The sequence below is a fragment of the Arachis ipaensis genome, chromosome B4, assembly GCF_059453495.1.
Source record: "Arachis ipaensis isolate K30076 ecotype BB chromosome B4, ASM5945349v1, whole genome shotgun sequence".
NCBI classification, from domain to species: Eukaryota; Viridiplantae; Streptophyta; class Magnoliopsida; order Fabales; family Fabaceae; genus Arachis; species Arachis ipaensis.
The window spans coordinates 51685663-51701639 of NC_142439.1; the positions used below are offsets into that span (position 1 = coordinate 51685663).

The 15977-nt window shown below is 34.1% G+C and overlaps 1 protein-coding gene across 1 annotated transcript; it reads right to left on the bottom strand.

Annotated features, from left to right (window-relative positions):
* Positions 1-7568: 7568 nt before the first annotated feature.
* Positions 7569-12539, bottom strand: LOC107637783 (uncharacterized). The gene is made up of 7 exons (XM_016341104.3): positions 12316-12539; positions 11986-12043; positions 11279-11581; positions 11136-11184; positions 10903-10997; positions 9956-10032; positions 7569-7871 (listed from the first exon to the last, which is right to left on the bottom strand). Exons 1-7 carry the CDS (start codon positions 12462-12464, stop codon positions 7814-7816), a joined length of 789 nt encoding a protein of 262 aa, XP_016196590.1. The 5' UTR covers positions 12465-12539; the 3' UTR covers positions 7569-7813.
* Between the last annotated feature and the right edge of the window lie 3438 nt (positions 12540-15977).

Sequence of the window (15977 nt, forward strand, 5' to 3'; positions counted from 1 at the left end):
CACTAACTGTTTGTGATATTGCCTCACTATGGAAATTTTAATGTCTTTTGGTGATTATTGTTTGAGACAGGGTATCTTGCAAGAGAGAAGGAAGCATCCATCATATTCTGGTCAATCAAAATTCACGAGAAACTCCCCACCACCACAGATTGATTCAAGTTATTATGCTCATGGTGGGTGGAAGTATCAAGAACAAGAAATGGGGTACTTCTAAGAGCCACAAAATGGTCCATATTTTGGTAAAATTAATCACTACTCAAATTGTGGCTGGGAAGATCATAATCAAAGAGATCTAACTCATTCATACCTCATTCATCAAGAGTCATCACCTCTTAATTATCCAATCTTATCTCCTAGTTTTACATGTCCAAATTCTTCATCATTTGAGTATGCCTCAGTACAAAATTCTTTCCCAGAACCATATAATTTATTCCACCACACACAAAATTCTTTTCACAGTCCACAAAAATCATTTCATTACCCACAAGAGCCATACCACTTTCAGAACACACAACCATAAAACAACCAACTCCATTCACAAGCCAATCACCAACCATCACAATCTCATGTAAATAGACTTGCTGAGGCAGAACTCATCCTTGAAGGATTCAGAAGAAAGAGAGAAGATGATCAACTTACTAGGATAGAACTCCTCCTTGAAAAATTGACAAAGATGACGAAAGAGGAGAAAATAGCAAATGAGGAGTTCATTCAATGGTCTAAAGCATGGAGAAAAGAACAAGACAGTGCCTCCAGAAACATGAAAGCAAATGCAAATTACTTTGAAGGAGATCTTAGCAAGAAAGACGAGGACCAAATAGAGGTCACAGGGGAGGAATCAGAAGAACAAGAAAAAGAGGCACCCATACCAAGTGAGATTCCAATGAAGAAGGAGGAGGTTGTGAGAGTATACAAGCCCAAAGCTCCATACCCACAGAGGCTACTAGGAGTGACAAAGGAACATGGAAACTCACTCCCAAAAGACTCAATGCAACATCATGTAGATGAAAGGGAGGAAGTCAATCAAGGGAGTTCACACTCTAATGAAACAGAGAGTTGCATAGAGGGTGAGTTCAGTGAACTACCAATTCAAGAAGCTCTTGATGAAGAGGATGCTCTAACTATCCAACAATACCTAAGTCTTGAGATCAAAGGTGTAAAGGTAGTAGAAACAAGCACAAAAAGGAGGATTACGACCGAGAAACAAAGGATCATATCCATGAAAAAGAGAAAGTCAAAGAACAATCCAACTGCTGACCCAACAAGCAAGTTCACTCAAGCCAAGCACAAAAGAAAGCTTGTTGGGAAGAGTCACTCAATGCAAGGGGCATTAACTGGCTCCTTTTTCCACTGGAGGTCATTCCTCTTAACAAACTGGAAGAAGAGGAAGAAATTCATGACCAAAGTGTCAAGCTAATGACATTAAAAGAGCGCTTGTTGGGAGGCAACCCAACCAAAGGTAGTTTTCTTTTCCTAGTTAATTCAATAAAAAAGTTAAGTAGATTCTCTGTATTGCAAGGAGCTAAGTTTGGTGTTCCATACCAAAACAATTCAAAGGGTGAATGTAAGATTCTAAGTTTGGTGTTCTACCAAAAATTTCATTAAAAGCACATTTCAACCCTTGGTATTAATAGTCACTAGCTCCAACCAATCAGGGAAACTACTTAACAGTAGTTTAATTTCTAGTTCATAGTTTGTTTTTCTAGTTCATAGTTGTTTTCTTAATAAAAGCACATGAGGTTCTCTGCATGTATTCAATCTGCTGCATTAGGTAAGGAATTAAGTTTGGTGTTCACACACCAAATTCAGTTTAGAAATTCACAAGCATACATGCATGCTAACTGTTTTTCAAGTACTTGGGGAACAAGCAACTTCCAATCATTCTACAGGTATTCAATCAATCTCTTGGAATGACTATACACCATCATCCAAGGAGACAAAGAAGGATGCAACAGCTATGGATGATGATGACAAGGAAGAAACAAGAAGACACCAAGAAGTTGTATTGTACTTAACTGTCTCTGATTTGTAAGGCTTAAATTGGAAGTATGATTGTATCCTGTTTTCATAAACCTTTACATTTTGTTTGTCTTTGTTTATTGTCATTTTGGGGCTGCTAGTCTAAGTGCCTACTTCATTGTCATCCTGCTTGAATTGTATGCTGTGTCCTTGAGCTCAATAAAAGAGTTTATGAGAATTTGCTGTGAAAGACAAGAGTGAAATCCAATGTGCAGAATTAAGTCCTAGTGTTGTGGTGGTATTTGTTAGCTAGGTTGGTTCAAGGCTAAGATATCTCTTGAATTATGAGCTTGAAGTACATTCTATGAGACTTAAATGAATTAATAAAGATCCTAAAAAGAGAAAAAGAGAAAGAAAAAGAAAGGAAAGAGCACAAATTAAAGCTGGGCACCACTGGTTTGAACCTTGAGGCATGTGTCTATGGTGTTTTTGTGGAAGGATCTGCTTGGATGAGTAAGTTCTTAAGAGTGTTTTATCACTTGATAACTTGGGTTAACTAACTCAGGATTGTCAACTGAAAGTCCACTATCAATAGCAACCTTGTCACAAAACATTTAGCAACCCAAAGAGGTGCTGGACACCAAGGTCTAACGAATGAAAATAACAAACCATGTGCTTGTGGTGTGTATGTGCTGAGGAGAGACTTGGATAATTAAGTCCTTAGGGGTGTTTCAACACCTAGCACCTTGAACCAACTGGTTCGGGAGTGTTGGCTGAAAGCCTATCCTAAAGAGTTGTCTCAACACAGAACACTTAGCTATAGAAAGCAATAAGCTCTAAAGAAGAAAAAAAAACAAAAACAGAGAAGTTAAGGATCAAGAATAAGAGTCTCATAGAAAGGCAATAGAGTGAGAGTTCAAGAGCATATGAGAGCCTAGAAACCAGTATGAACATGAACCTAAGTTGCCATGCATGAAACTCCATGAACCAAGGATTTGAATTCTCTGAATAAGGACTTGTATCTCTTGTATTTTCATGTTTTATCACTTGCTTGAGGACAAGCAAGATTTAAGTTTGGTGTTGTGATGTCAGGGCATCTTGGCTAGTTTCACAAGCCATTTTTAGCTTGTTTTAGAGTAGTTTCAGGCATTTCTTAGGTAATAAGTAAGTATTTAGATGAGAAATTCATGCATGCCTTTATTTAATCAAACATTCTTATTCTGATGCATTTTCATAAGAATTTTTCTATGTTTACTTGTTGATTATGAATGATGCAATTTCTTGTGAGATTAGCAAAGCTTTCATGCATTTTGTTTGGTTAATAATAGGTAGAAAGGAAGCTAAGAAAAGGTAAGGCAAAGAAGCAACAAGAAGGCCATGAGAGGAGGCAAAGGGAAGCAACGTTGGAGCCAAAGTTGGTGCTCCAACGTTGCTAGAAACGTCACTCCCCACAACCTGAAGGGGTATACTTCCAACAAGAATAACTTGAGCTACAGAGCTCCAAATGAGGTGATTCCAAAAGCATTGGAAAGTAAGAATCGAAAGCTTTCCAAGCATAAATGCCACTACATGGTGGACACTAAAATTGAGGGAAAAAACTGCCCCGAAAAGTGCATAAACGAACATGGTACCAACCTGTAGTAAGGCCAGCTGACCTCTGCACTTTCGATGGAGTATAACTCGAGCTGTGAAGCTCCAAACTATGCGCTCCCAACGGCATTAGAAAGTAGACATTCAGAGCTTTCCAAAAATATATAATAGTATGGGGTGGACAATGTGTTTGAGCCTCCAGAATCTGGTGTTTTCGACCACGTTGGTGTGCCAACGTTGCCTCCAACATTGCAAACCGATGCCAGCGACCCTGTCCCCTTCAAAGGAGTATAACTTGAGTTGTAGATGTCCAATTGAGGTGATTCGAGTTGGGTTAGAAAGCTGATATTCAGAGCTTTCCAATCATATATAATATTCTATAGTGGGCATGAAATTGGCAACATTGACAAGAGGACAAAGTAGCGTCCCAAGACTTGATGTGCAACAAGGGTGTCAACGTTGGAGGTAACGTTGGACATCCAACGTTACCCCCAACGTGCTAAAGAAATGAGCTTTCTGGAGATTCTGGAAAATTGCAGTGACCCGTGTAGCTCACGCGGTTGGAGATTTCTGACAATCCACGCGCACGCGCAGCTGGCGCGTATGCGTGGATACGCAACGTGCGCGATCTTGAATTTGAAATTCTGATTTTGAAAAAGCATAACGGCGCACTCGCGTCTATGGCACTTACGCGCAAGTTTAACTTTTGATCATCCGCGTGCACGCGTACATGATGCGCACACGTGGATGTGCATTTTGACCCAAGCACGCAGACGTGCACAGCACGCGTACGCGTGGGTAGCGGAACGTTGGCTCTGCAACGCTGAGTCAAACATCAATGACAGCAAACCAGAAACCATTTTTCAAAGGACGTTTGGCTCAACGTTTAACCAAAAACGTTGACTCCAACTTTAGAGACCAGAATGCACAATTGGCACCTCTCTTCATCCAACTGCTTCAGCCACAGCCCACATCCAATTACTTGATCCAATTGAAGATGAGAAGAGGGTTATAAATAGAAGAATTGTTGAAGATTGAAGGAGCTCTCGGAAGGCCCTGAAGGGGCTCTGGGTGTTCATTCCCTGATTTCATTTTCTGCAAATTTTCTTTTAGTTTCTATTTTCTGCACTTTTCCCTTTTTAGTTTTATGTACTTTCTTTTCTTTTACTTTCTAGCTAGGCTTTATTTTCCTGCATTCTTCTTTGTAAAGTTGAATTGAGCTATGAACAACTAACCCCATTTCATTGGGTTAGGGAGCTCTATTGTAATTCAATGGATCAATAGTAGTTTTCATCTTCTTCTTCTTTCTTTTCTCTTGATTTTTGTTAGAAAGCTTTCGGTCTTAATTCAATTGGATAGTTGTCTTGAGAGAGAAGCTATCCATAATTGGAATTCTTCGGAGCCTTGCGAGAGGAATGAAGAATTCATGCTAGAATTGCTTTCTCACATTGGATTAGATTGGGGTTTGGATGGATATAGTGACATGTAATCCTACCAACACTTTGATCTATGAATTTGTGTGGTATAGTCAGTGACCGACATTCAACTCTTCCCATGAGCAATTAAATCAAGACATTGGGCAATTGTTCATGCTTAGAGAGATCGGTGAGCCAAGACATTAGGATCCGATCATCTAAGATTTCCAAGCAATGTCAATAAATGCATTGATTGAGGAAGAGATGAAAATGATTTGATCCGGAGAGTTCAATATCTCCCAAAATCCAATGAATCCCCCATCTCTGATCTTACCCATTCTATTTACTTTTTGCTATTTAATTTCATGCTTAATTCCCCGATCCCATTTTAATTTCCAGCAATTTAAGCTTCTGTCACTTTAATTTCCTGCAATTTAAATTCTGTTCATTTAAGTTCTTGCAATTTAAGTTTCTCGCCATTTTACATTCAGCAATCCCAATTTCAATTCCGATTCCGCTCAACTAGTGTGATTCTTCAATTAACATTGTTCGATCTACTAATCCTTGTGGGATTCGACCTCACTCTTTTGTGAGTTTTTACTTGACGACAATCCGGTGCATTTGCCGGAAGAAAATTTGTTAAGATGCAAAATTTCGCACATCACCTAACACACATCGTAGACACCCACACATACAAAGTCAATACTAATCACATATACTCAACAAATTCACTATGGATTAACGATTCTTACCATACCCAAGGATCAAAGAGGCAAGATTAAGCATTTTTCTCAAGCTAATTGGATCCTATAACATCAAAGAACTCAAAATCTCAACCCTTTTTCTCAAGATTTTTGAAATCAAGGGCTAGAAAACTAAAAGGAAAACGTGACTTATCTCTTGAATAATGTTATGGGCTTTTTAGAGCTCGACGCCGCGATCGTGTAGCCACAAACGGTGCGGCGATTGGAGCTCGAAGTAACAAGATATGGTGATTTTGAAGTTTCACCAATGGTTTGCTCCTTCTTCCTCCACCCTTCAATGTTTCCCAGCGTGTCTAGCTTATGGAAAGGCGAAGAAGAGTTATGCTCTTTTGTTTTAATGAGTTTGGGTTGGACCAAGGGCCCAATACGGGCCCAGTTAGCCCGATTTGGCCCGTTCAGTCCAATCTTGGGCCAAATTCTTTATAATTAGTGCTAAAATTCTCGCTTTAATTTTTCTATTATATTAAACCATAAAATTTCATTTTCTAATTTTCTAGAATAAATTTTAATTTATGGATTAATTCGTCATAATTAACCGGGTTTTCATTATACACTTTACCAAACTTTAGGTAAAAGGTGAAGACTCACATTTGAAATTGACAACTGAGAATTGTTAAATGATTTGATATATTTGATTAAATTATCAACGAATGATTTTTAACTTTTAACTTCACATGAAGACAACTACATGTGAGTTTTTACCAACAACTAATAAAATTACTAAATTATATTTGGCTTGTTAATCATTAAAACTTTTGGAATAATTTAAAGCTAACAAATCTAATCCAAATTCTCTAAAATTATGTTGTTCTTCTTTTCTTTTTTTTTTCTCTTATTTGTTCTTCTTTTCTTTCTTTCTCTTTTCTTATTTTCTAATATACTTTTTTTTTCTCTTCTCTTTTTCTTCTAAGAACATTTTTCTTTCCCTTCTTCTTCTCTCCTATTCTCATATTTTTTCTTTTATTTTTCTATGGTTAATTTTTCCCTTTTTTTTGTCTCATATTTTCAAAAAAATTTTTCCTTTCAAATGTTCAACTCTTTTAATTTTTTTATTTTGTTGAAATTCGCCATTAAAAGAGTATTTTAATCAAATAAGTTAATTTTTAAATTGAATTATACAAAAAAAATAACACAAAATTTAGTTGAATAACATGAAAGTTATTTTAATTCTACAAATAATTAGTTGAATAACACAAAAGAAAACTCAAATGGAATAACCTATTAAGAATTTCACAAATGGAATCGCAATTAGTTTGCTACAGGTGTCTTTGGTTTGGTTTTGTATCAAAGAAAAGAGAAATATGTTTGAATTTTTTTTGTATGTTTGGCGATCTTTTTATCATCTGAACGTATTTAATCCAGGTTTATTAATTTTATCCTTCATTATTCATATATTTATTGTTTTATAATTTTTTTTTAATATTTTTTCATGCATATTAATAATTTTTATAAAACTCTTATTATTTTTTGTTTATATGAAGCTTTTTTTACTGTTATCGTTATTTTTTTGTATGGAATATTTTTTTGTTGTGTATTATGATTTTATTAATTCTATTAGAATACAAAATACTGAGAATACTAAAAAAATATTAAAATTTATTTAAATTCATGTCTTCTTTTACAATTTTTCATCTAAAAGTGATTTTAAATAATGTAATTCAAACAATATTTAGTTTTCTATAATCCACTTTAAATAAAAATTACCAAACATATACCACATTAATACCAACTCACTTTTAATCAAAATTAATTTTTAAACTTAATTTTATACAAATTTCCATTTACAAACAGTAATTCAAACACACACTACATTTTCTAACATATGTGACAAGTTGAAAAATTACTCACAACAAACTTTCTATTTATTGGAGAAGTTTCTAATACTGCATTTCCTCCAAGGCAGAACGGTTCTTACCTCCAACATTTGCAATTTTGCAGTATACTACAGCCTTTGGTCTACTAATAATAACGGCATTCAATATGCAAACATTGCAAAGTTACATCCAAATTTAAAATTAAAATGGAAACATTAGCATCAAGTAATAGGCCATATTTACAAATATTCATGTCTCGAACCAGAGGATTTTATTCATCCGGCATTGTGTTCATTGCAAGGCCTTTAATCACATGTCGGCATTGAAACCTACCAGGGAAAAAAGATGAAAGTGTATAAATATAGTAGGGGAAGAAATACAACAGAAGATATCACGAAGAGAGGAAGCTGTACTATGAATCCCAGCTACAATTGAAGCGGTTGCAGCCCTAAACGGCTATAAAACCAAATAACTTCTTTATATCACACATCACATCTGTACCTAAATCCATCTTTTGCCACCTTTGAACGGCTTTTTTATTTATATAAATATTAAAATTTTTAATTCCCTAAATATTTATAAAAGTTTTGCGAAAGTACACATTACCAATTCATGGAATTAACACATTTTTCATATTTATATCAATAAAAACTTAAAAAGTCACCTTTAAACCATGAAAAAAAATCATAGTTGGGAAAAATATAAAAATATATTGTAATCAAAACTAATAAGTATTAGCTAAAGAAATAGTTCAATAAGCAAAAACAACATTTACAATTTACCAATTTAAGTATCAAATCTATACATATTACGATGAAAATTGCCTTGTATATCCAGCATTTTTTTCAATTCTTTATTTTTTGTATCTATAGATATATATTTTACCATTACTATTAAATCTCACCGGAGATTGTGAGTGAACCGTATCCATACAAGCTTTCAAAAGTAATTCCAAAATAACTATTGTGGGGTTTGGGGAATCAATCAATCAAACCGGGTACCTTTAGGTTATGATGCTTGCTTACGCAACCCTTACAACCATTAGACTATGGTTGATTTTATGTTTTTGTATCAAATAAAGAGTATACACTTATATCTAAAAGCATATGTATTACATGATATATAATAATCTATACCTATTTGTACAATATCATCAATTTATAACTTCAAATTTATTAATAAAAATGAGGCTTGACGAGCACGAAGTGGTAGACAAGGTGCTAGTATTAACAAATATAAAGAATCAATCTATACCCAGTTTGGTAATTATATCACTTAAAAATAGTACATTTCGAACACAATAGATTATCTTAAAATTACTTTTTAGATAAAGTATTTAAAACAAACTGACTACTGCATAATCGATTTTTTTAAAAGCAATTATACAAATAAGTGATTAAAGAAAGGAGTTCAATATTTTAGCAGTTCCAAACATATCTATTACCTCCGTATATGCATGTTTGTGTCTCTAAAACACTAATCAAATTAGCATAAGGGCCTGTTTGATTAGCAGAATATTTTTCCGTTTCATACTCTAAACAAGAAAAAAAATTGAAAAACAATAAAATCTAAAAAGATAAAGTATTATTTTGGTCCTCAATGTTTGGGTCAAATCCTAATTTGGTCCCTACCATTTTAAACATTCTATTTCTGTCCCAAAAAGTTTCAAACAGGTTAAATTTGACACTAATAGTTAACAAAATGAGTGACACGGGCATTAATAACATTACTAATTAAGTCATATTCTTCCATGTGTTAGTAAAACATAACCAAAATCTTCTTGTGACACTTCTCAATTTTCTTTTTGTACAAAACTCCAAATTCTAACTATCAATCATCAACGCTTCAAAATAAAAGGAAAAACTTTTAAGTTAGTAATTGTTGGAGGATCGATTTTACTTACAAACTGAAATCGAATGCTATTGGCTCTTCAATATAAGAATTTTGTTTGTGTCAAATTTAATGGTGGGACAACATTGGACTCACTTAAAACATTTTTGGGATTGAAATAGAACTTTTGAAAGTTTTTGGGACTGAAATATGATGTTTGAAATATTAGAGACCAAATTAGAATTCGACCCAAACGTTAGGGACCAAAATAATACTTTACTCAATCTAGAAAGAAAAACATATAAAACATTGAAAATAAAATTGAAAAGAAAAAAAATTCAAACAGTACCTTATATTTTCCATATAGGCTTGGCATATGAAATCATAATATACTAAAAAGTAGAGAGCAAGAAACCAGATGCTATTTAATTATGGGGATTATATTGAGCAGCACAGGAAATTTAAGGTTCCATGGTTTACTAGCATATAAACAAGCAAATCGTAGGCAGCAGGCACATATAAAAGGCAAACCACCCAAATGAAGTTATAAACAAGATACATTATATATTAGATGTGGTTATACCAGATCATATCTTCTGAAGGAGCAGGTACTTCCTCTACCTGGTTGCGGCACTTAACCAATAGCTTCAAAGGCACAACCTAGAGTGAAAATACAGTTCAGTAGCTAGCAATACACAAGAAGTAAAACAGCCATTGCCTTCAACTCCCAAATAAGAAAACCAATAAAATTGTTTTGGTGTATTACTAGTAAAACAATATGCAAGCAAGATTGAAAGCACAAAACCAAATTCACTACCATGTAAACCTGAATCATACTTACGTATTAAGATGTATAAAAGGATATATGTTTTTACTGCATAAGCATGCTATATCAAAATTAGTTTTTTCCTAAAAAAGAAAAGAAAAAGAAAGAAGTAAGTTCAGTTGTCTCTGTGAGACCACATCATGGAATCAAACATTGATGCTTGTACCGGTTAGGCCACCTACATTACACTCTTTGGGCGAGCCCCTTATGTGACCCTATGAATTATGGGATGCTTTGCACCGGGATGCCCTATTGTTTCGGTTTCAAAGGGAAACAAGTCAACTGCCAGTCTGCCAAAAGCATCATCAATCAAATCCATAGCTTGAAAGGGAAGCGAGTTTGCCAATTTCTAAGTTGAACTATTTTCTAAAAGAGATAATATTAACAAAGAACTCTCCATAGCTAAGACAATTCCATACCCAAAAAACTGACAAAGGAATTGATGATGTAATGATGTTCACTAATCCGACCACTAGAATTATTAAAGGAAACAACTAATTTCTATTATATGAAATAGAATATTAGGTACAAGGCATATTTGAATAAAGGAAGCTAGAGCACCAAACAGAGAGCATTGCCTTATGCTTTAACAAATAAGTAAAGCACAAGCATCACTAACAAACATTGAAAAAAGCAGTATGATACCATCATTCACCTGAAACATTGAAACAATAACACCATAGATGCAGTATGTCATGGTTTACCTGTTTGTGATACCTAAAATCACGTTTTGGCAGAAAATGCAGAGGCTGATTGAATGAAGAAGGGGCCTTAAACAGCAGAAACAATTTGAGAGGACCTGCACAAAAGCAGGTAAAGCACAACCATTATGACACCTGATGGTAGAGCAAAGAAAATAAACAAGGAGATAATATAAAGAAAACTCGGATTTAACAATTAACAATTGTCAGTAAGCAATGTCAATGATAAGTACTACCGGGATAGTTGACAGACCCAGCACCCTTTGATATCAATGCCCGGATTGCCTGTAAAGTAAAAACACAACACATAACCTTACACTCTCTTTCCCCTCACAAAGCATAATGCATCATAATTCTCAATATGAACAGCATAAGGAACCTTTCTCGACAGCCCTTCTGCCAGTTTACTTCTCCCGAAATCATCTGAATCTGTTGTACGTGCAGCTCCGTGTGAGAAGTTCAAGACATAGATGTGCAGGGGCCGAAGAGGACTAGCTCCAAGAGCCAATACAAGCCTCTCCATGGTGGGGACTTGGCTGATCATCACTTTGATGGCAGTTTGCACTTTCAAGAGTGTGTTCATGAACTTATCCATTCTCCTGATTCCCATCTTAATGTCCCTCATTTTGCTCACTTGCTGTCTTCGAAATGATGTTTTCGCTGTGGTTCCTATAGCCAACTCCTGAGACCAACAATCAAAATCTGGGAAATTAGGATAAGGGATTTAGAATGGAGCAGTGGAATTAGCGGTTGATTATGATAGAAAAATGGAAATATCTATGTGTTTGTATGAATATCACCAAAAAAATGGGAATGTAAAATGGAAATATGGTAAATGTATGAATGTGAATATTTGATTGAGAAGTAAGAAGAATTATTAATCAAAATTAACAATTACAGAAGGAAAAAAAAAAAAAACACACACACACACACTCTCTCACTCTCTCAGATAAGCGAAACATCTCAATTCACTTTTGAAATAATCCATTATAATAGTTTCTACCCGTATTTATACTATTTTCACTCGCAACTAATACTATTCTACCAGGTATAACAAAATGCATTCGAATCATAATTTGAACATACCAGCTCTTTATACTCGGAATGCAATGCATCAAATTCAGCGCTCATATCCTGCACCGTGCTGCACAAACGAAATGGCCTTCAGAGCTCAAACTTTTGTATTTCTCGAAAATGAGCAGATATATGAATAAGAATTTTGGGTGCACAATCCCGAAAAAATGAAACTGAAATTATTGCAGTAATCATTCTAATTAATAATTTCTATGCAACTGAAGGAATTAACAGCAGAACGTGCGAAATTATGGGAAAATGAAACAAAAAAAAAATTGAAAAAAGAGAAATTGCGTAGGAGATGGAATGAAAACGATGTGATTGAAAATTGAGGGCCATTACGAGGGGATTTGGAGATGCATGTAAAGGAGGAAGGAAACGACGTCGTTAACGGTGTGAAAGATCGTTGAACCATCCAACGCGTCTGATGCTATGTTGATTACACTGTAGTCCACTTCCGGTTCCGGTTCAGAGCTAACGTTGCCTTCCATTTCCGCACTGCAGTGCTCTTGCGCCTCCCTTTCCCTCTCTTCAAATTCAAAACTTTTATCTGGAAAGGACAACGAGATCCCCAAGAAAAAAAACACCCAATCCAGCCTGATAATTTTTTTTGGGATTGATTAGCCCCTGTGCCAAAAAAAAAATAACATTGATTTTTTTTGGCATAGGGGCCTCGTTGTCCTTTCGAGGTAATTGTAGGGGCCGGGTTGTTTTTTTTTTTTGTCAGGGGTTGAGTTGGAGTTTTTTTTTGTCAGGGGCCTCGTTGTCTTTTGAGGTAATTGTCAGGGGCTGATTTGGGTTTTTCTCTTTCATACAGAAAATTTGAAAAGGTTTTTTTAGTATTAGGGTTGGTAAAGGGTAACATAGACTTGGACTCTACCTAATTCTACTTTACCCTAATTTTAACTACTGAGTTGAAAATATTCTTAAATGTCAAAATTTTAATTATACTCACACTCTAAAGTTCTGAATCATATTCTATTCATTTTTACTCACAAAAAAATAGAATAAATTATCATTTGTACCCATAAAAGATATAGACGCTGACAAATATACCCATATAAAAATAAAACGACAATTGTAACTATGGAAGATGGCTTCCGTGTGCCAATAGTATCCTAACGGACTAATTGTGTAACCAACGTCAGGGTATTCTTGGCACATAGAGGCCATCTTTTGTGGTTACAATTGTCATTTTATTCTTATATGAATACATTTGTCAGCGTGTGTATCTTTCATGGGTACAAATGGTAATTTATTTCAAAAAAATAAAAATTTTTAAGTAAATATAAAATTCAACCATTCCAAATTTTATACATATTAATAAAATAGAAAACAAAAAAATTAAGTTCAAATTAAAATTAAGAACAATAAAATCTTAAAAAAATCTAACATAAAATTATAAATAATATGACCATCAACTAGTTTAGTGGTTATCTCAAAATTTTATAAGAGGAAGATTGAGAGTTTAAAACTCACTTTCTTCACTACATACATAATTATTACATATATATTATATAATATATTAGGAATGCGGGTAGGATAGGGTAGGGTATACCCTGAACCCGTATCCTATCCTACTCATAGGCAAACTCGCACCGCACCCTACCCTACCTGCAGCGGGTCGACTAGACAATCCTACCCAAACGAGTTGGTCCGGGTTGAGTATTTGCGGGTAGGGTATATATTGCCAGACCTAGATAGTACTTTTTTAGTGTTGTCACATTGGCATTTGGTACTAATTATTTTTTTCAAATTATTTATTCAAATGTTACTATTTTTAAATTGCTCTTTTAAATAGCTAAAATGCTAAATCAAAAAGTACTTTTATCGTAGTTGTTAGAACCGAACCGGTAATTAAACTAGTTGGATTATTAGGTTACTAGTTGAACCGGTCCTATGTAAATAAAAAATAATCAAAAATTTAAAATTAAAATTTAAAATACATATTTTCACTAACATTTTAAGAATATCTAGCTATTCTAAAATAATATAGAACATGAACAATAAGTATTTTATTAATTTTATTCTATCATAAATATTTTATTTTGTTTTTATAATAAATAATTATTATTTTCAAAGTTTAATAATTTATTAATTAATTTATATCTATTATACTATTATATATTACAAGTATTTATTAAAGAAAGATATTATATAATTATGAAAAAAAATTGAGTTTATAATTATTGTTAAATAAAAATATAATTAATTTAAGAATGAATAAATTTCTAACTAAAATTAAAATAAATTAAATAGAAGTAAACTATTTGATGAAAGAGTGTATGTATTATAATTTGTAAATATATTAACAAGAAACATGATAGCTTAGTGGCTGTAAATGACATCCCTTTCCTTGAGAAGAGGTGTTTGTACCCCCACCTCAATCATTTTGAGAAAATTTTAAATTCTAAACGGTTTGATTAGATCGGTCTTTACTGAATTTGACCGATTTTTGTCAGTTCATTCCAGATTTGATCAGTTCGTATCGGTTCAAGTATCAATCTGGTTTATCAATTTTTCGGTCAAACCGGTGATGAGGGATAAATGTCGTTCTAGAATTTCTCAAAAGAATTTCGTTGCAAGCATAGTCCAAACAAACAATCAATCCCCAATCAAAGTTTAAAAAGGTTGTGCCAATACAAATCAAAATAACTGAGAGTATTAATCTCGAGTCGTTCTCCTTAGAAATTGCAATGAAGTGCTCAATTATTGGCTATGAAGGGATATTTGGGGTTTTGAATAATAGACAAGAAAATAAAACCAACAATTAAAGAAATATAAATGCTAAAAGGCTACTCATGGCAAGGATCAAGAGTCAAGGTTTCCTATCTTGGACCATTGACCACAACATGGTGATTACAAAGGATTAATTCCACTTAGTTATCCTCTAACAATTGAAAGAAAGTCAAGTGGACATAATTGGTCCTAGAACTAATTAACAATCCTAAATCACCAATGGAACTGGACATCAATAATCTCAAGGGACCTAGTCCTCAATCACTAGCCAAGAGTACCAAAATCTACTCTAAAAATCAACCAAGCATTGTATCAAATACTTGGAAGGCATAAAAGAAAAGCATAGTAAAATTGCAAGAATATAAAATCTACAACTACCCAATGCAAGAAAATAACAATAAGAATTCAATTAAATAATAAAAGAACATAAAACATGAAATTGCATTAAATGATAGTAGAATCAACAAGAGTTCATAATCATAAAAGCAACAAAATAAAAGGAATGACAAGTAAAAATAGAAGAGTAAAAATGTAATAACAAGAAATTAAAAGGGAAAACTAAATCAAAGCAAGAATTAAACCGTAGATCTAAGAGAATTCTAACCTAAACCTAACCTAATTCTAGAGAGAAGAGAGAGCTTCTCTCTCTAGAAACATATCCTAAAGTATGGTGAAAACTAAACTATCACTACTTGGTTCATCCCCCTCCAATCCTTAGGTTCAAAAGCATCAGAAATGAGTTGGATTTGGGCCTCCTTGAGCTCAGAAATTGCCCCCAGCGTATTCACTTTAATGAGGTCACGTGACCAACATCACGTGTGCGCGTGGTTTACGCGTGCGCGTCCCCTGGCAAAATTCCTCCTCACGCATACGCGTCGGTCATGCGTACGCGTCGGTCACACGTACGCATCGCCTTGAATCTTCCAAATCCTTATTTTCCATGAATTCTCCATCTTGCATGCTTTCCTCTTCACTTTCTCGATCCATTCCTTGCCCTTTTAATCCTGAAATTACCAACAAACATATCAAGGCATCAAGTGGAATCAAAAGTGAATTAAATTTGACTAATTAAAGGCCTAAAAAGTATGTTTTTAACCATTAAGCACAATTAGAAGAAATTCATGAAACCATGCTATTTTAGTGAATAAATGGGAGAAAAGTTGACAAAATCCACCGAATTCAATACAAAATAAACCATAAAATTGTGGTTTATCAACCTTCCCATACTTAAACAATAGCATGTCCTCATACTAAACCAAGAAAGA

Bases quoted from the DNA above. Each gene is read 5' to 3' on its own strand.
- LOC107637783 (XM_016341104.3), bottom strand. From the start codon at position 12,464: ATGGAAGGCAACGTTAGCTCTGAACCGGAACCGGAAGTGGACTACAGT. The intron at 11,582-11,985 runs GTATGTTCAAAT...TGTTGGTCTCAG, and splicing joins ATTCCGAGTATAAAGAGCTG to GAGTTGGCTATAGGAACCAC. The intron at 10,998-11,135 runs GTAGTACTTATC...GCTTTTGTGCAG, and splicing joins TGGGTCTGTCAACTATCCCG to GTCCTCTCAAATTGTTTCTG.